Consider the following 3,609-nt stretch of genomic DNA (forward strand, 5'->3'; position numbering starts at 1 on the left):
TCAAATCGGTGTTGTTCAGCCCCGTTTTTTTTTTTTAGTCTTCAACTTTTGGATTCTGTCCGTTTATTTTCCTGTTAACCAGTGAAGTTTCACCAGCCGGCTTGAGAGGAGGTCACCGTGTAGACGAGGTGTCTTCCTGTTCCCATGCTCGTGACTGTGACTTGGCCCAGAGAAGGGGTGAAGTGTCCAGGGAGGGTCTCTGTCTGCCATCCGTTCCTCGGTGGTCTCCCTCATGCCCAGTTTCCTTGTGGATGATGGCGGGGGTCTCTGGTGCTGGGTGTGTGTGCCAAGAGGGCTCTGTCGTGGAAGTGAACACATGTGGGTGCCAGTAAGATGCTCCATGGTGAGGAGTGGGCCCTCTGGGGTCGTGGGCAGCAGAGTGAGGAGATGCCCTCCACCAGGGTGTGCAGGGCCCTCGGGCATGAAGAGTAACGTGCCCTTTGAGTTTTCCTCCGGACCAAGTCCTAGAGGCCAGCGTCAGACCCGGGCAGTGACAGAAGAGTGTCTTTGGATGAATTGTGACCACAGTTAGTCTGCTGGCACGGAAGCGTGTGCCGCGTGCCCAGGGTCTGGGCTCTTGGCACACTGAACAGTAAATACGTCAGTTCTTGGAGATGCTCGAGAGCTGGCTGGCGGTGCGGGTGGGAGGGACTCGGGGTCCCTTGGGCTGGTTAGGGGCAGGGTCACTGAGGTCGTGTCTGAGCAGAGACTTGCGGGAGTGGGGGAGAGCTGCAGGCACGGAGGCCCAGGAGAGGGCGAGCTGGTTCTTGGGAATGGGGCTCCGATGGGGTCACGGGCCCCAGTTCTGTTCTGGGCGTTGAGGGGGTAATGTCCCCGTGTTACTCTGTCCGCGGGAGTGGACAGAGTCAAGCGTGGGTGTCTCGGAGGCTCCGGGCACCCAGCACCCCGCTCGTCGCTGCGTGGACCAGTCGGCTGCCTGTAGCGTAAGTGAGCGGAATGCGTCAAGAGCCCCGCGGGGGTGTCTGCCGGGGCGGTGCTCGGGCCGCGCCGCTCCTGCGCCGGATGCTTGGGGGCCCGCCCCTCCTGGTGCCGCAGTCCGGCTGTGTTTACAGGTCACCTGTTCTACAAGTTCGGAATCACGGAGTCCGACTGGTACCGGATCAAGCAGAGCATTGACTCCAAGTGTCGGACGGCCTGGCGGCGGAAGCAGCGAGGCCAGAGCCTGGCCGTCAAGAGCTTCTCCCGGAGAACGCCGTCCTCGTCTTCGTACAGCGCTTCAGGTATGTTCTGTCCCGTCCCGGGGGCCCGGGGGCGGGGTCGTGGTGTCCACGTGGAGCCCCGTGACCAGAGGCCCCTTCTGTGTGCGCCCTGCGGGCGGGTTCCTGTGGGCCACTGCCGGGGGGCCCTCCTGGAAGTGTTCTGGATGGAGGCCTGGAGAGCAGGGCCTGGCTGTCTTCCTCATCCTGCTTGCGTTCGAAGCAGCAGGAGGAGCTCAGTCAGGATGGTGGCAGCTGCGGCGGTGAGGCGCTGTGTCACGTCCTGCAGCCGAGGTCCCGAACAGAGCCCTGGGGTCCGTATGGGGACAGCCGGTGAGGGGGAGGGGGTGCACGCGGGACTGCGGTGTTCGTTACTACTGTTCTCAGTGTAGCGCCTCAGTTCCACTTGTGCACAAGAAAACGGGCCTTCCAGACTCTTCTTTCAGTGTCGGCGGAGGACTGGCTTTCCCCTAGGAACATCTCCCTGGGAACCGGTGTGGTTTCAGTATTGCTTTTCACCAGTCCATCTCCGAGCAGCTTAACGGGAACATTGAAAACCAAGTCTCCCCAGAAGCTCCCTTGGCGACGGCTCGTAGAACCTGAGGCCGTGGCTGGGGCCGGTCCCAGGTCCCGGGGTAGCATGGTCAGGGCCGGCTGGAACCTGTTCTGAAGCACGGTGGGGACCGGGTCGCCGGACATTCTTGCAGGGTTTTGTCCTTCTGAGGCGACCTCAGGAAGCGGCTTTTCTCCTGTCGTTCTGGGCGTCACTTGCCAGCAGTTCCCGGAGATGGGAGGTGGCCACACACGTTGTGCCCCAAAGCCCTGCCTTTGTGAGCGGCCGCCCTGAAGAACCTCCTAGTGGGGAGTCCAGACCTTTCTGTTGGCGCTGAGCCGGTCTGTCCTGGGGACTCGGAGGCAGCCACTGGGGGACGCGCGGAAGCCGTCTCTCCTTGAGGAAGTCGACTGCCTCTATGGGTCTGGAGAGTTCAGGGAGGTGGGCTTTGTCCTCCTCACCCTGGGGTCCAGGTGGCAGAACACAGAGCTGGATGCGCAGTTGGCCGTCCGTGCGTGTCCCGAATGCCAGAGGAGGAATGTCAGGACGGCGCTGTCTCTGTGGACGCGGTGTGCGCCCGTCTCTGGAGGTGCTGGCGAGGCAGAGTGGCCCCGGGAATCCGGTTCTGTTCCCTTTCTGGTTCAGTCCACCCAACCCTGCAAGTCCGTGTTTCCAGCAAGTAGCAGTGATGCCTGCAGGCCAGCCCACACCGGGGTGTGCGAGTGTCGCGTCCCATCGGTGGTGGGGTTGTGGGGCCGGCCAGCCCTCACCCTGCTTCTCACCCCGATTGGAGACCCAGTGGCTTTACCTTGCATGCAGGTTTGAGTTCTTTTGTGCGGTCGGCGATTTTATGACATTTTGTGTATTTGGAGTCTTTCCTTCTCTTCCGGTCACTAGTGTTTCTTTTAACTGACGGTAGTTCGTTGATCAGGAATTGAGTTACTTTACTTGTTTATTTACACGTATTTCGGTATTTCTTCTAAGGGGCTTTGGGTTTGAGTAACTTTCCGGTGCTATTGGCCTCTCGGGGGTGGTGAGCAGCCGTCCTGTGAGCGCATGTCCAGTGCCCGCTCCCCGGGGCAGACTTGACACGTGGGGACGTGAGTCGGGGGTCCTAGGACGTGTTGTTTGGAATAGACCATGTCCACTGATGACACGGCAATGCTTCTCGTGGCCCGCCCGTGTCCTCAGGAAGGAATCACGCCTGTGCCCAGGTGTCCTTGTCCCACAGGAGAACCTGTCCGCCTCCGCCAAGGCCTCCGTGCCCGGTGTCTGTGCAGCTCTCCAGTCACAACAAGGGCTGCTTCCTGTGTGGTCCGCTCACGGCTGTAGGCTTCCTGCTGAGCGCTGGAATTGAGTTTGCAAGAGAAACACAAAACATGTATTTTTCTTTTGTCAAACTTGAGAAAAAAAATACATGGCTTTTTTTTGTTTGTTTTAAACGATGTATTTATTTATTTGAGGGAGCGAGCATGTGAGAGCTGGGGTGAGGGGGACAGGGAGACGGAGAGAGAAATGCAAGCAGACCTCATGCTGAGTGCAGAGCCTGGTGCGGGGCTGGACCCCTTGACCCTGACATGGGGACCCTGAGATCATGACCTAAGCCAAAGACAGAGTTGGCCGCTTAGCCAGCTGTGCCCCCCAGACACCCCTAAAATGTCCTTGGCTTTGTAAATCTCTGTCGGTGTCATTGTTTCTGATTTTGTGCTGCACACCTGACTAAAATCACATAAAGGGAAGTAGCTGGTGGCTGGGGGCTGGGGGGCTCTGGGGGCTCTGGGGGCTCTGGGGCTCTGGGACTCTGGGGGCTCTGGGGGCTCTGGGGACTCTGGGGCTCTG

At 59.7% G+C, this 3,609-nt stretch overlaps 1 protein-coding gene across 7 annotated transcripts in view; it reads left to right on the plus strand.

Moving 5' to 3' along the window:
• Positions 1 to 3,609, plus strand: part of BANP (BTG3 associated nuclear protein) — a 148,447-nt gene that overhangs the window by 59,893 nt on the left and 84,945 nt on the right. For all 7 annotated transcript variants that reach the window (XM_059382981.1, XM_059382983.1, XM_059382984.1 and 4 more), the window contains one exon: positions 1,074 to 1,241. In XM_059382981.1, coding sequence (XP_059238964.1) covers positions 1,074 to 1,241 — 168 coding nt within the window. The remainder of the gene's footprint in view (positions 1 to 1,073; positions 1,242 to 3,609) is intronic.

The sequence above is a fragment of the Mustela nigripes genome, chromosome 17 (assembly GCF_022355385.1).
Source record: "Mustela nigripes isolate SB6536 chromosome 17, MUSNIG.SB6536, whole genome shotgun sequence".
Taxonomy (NCBI): domain Eukaryota; kingdom Metazoa; phylum Chordata; class Mammalia; order Carnivora; family Mustelidae; genus Mustela; species Mustela nigripes.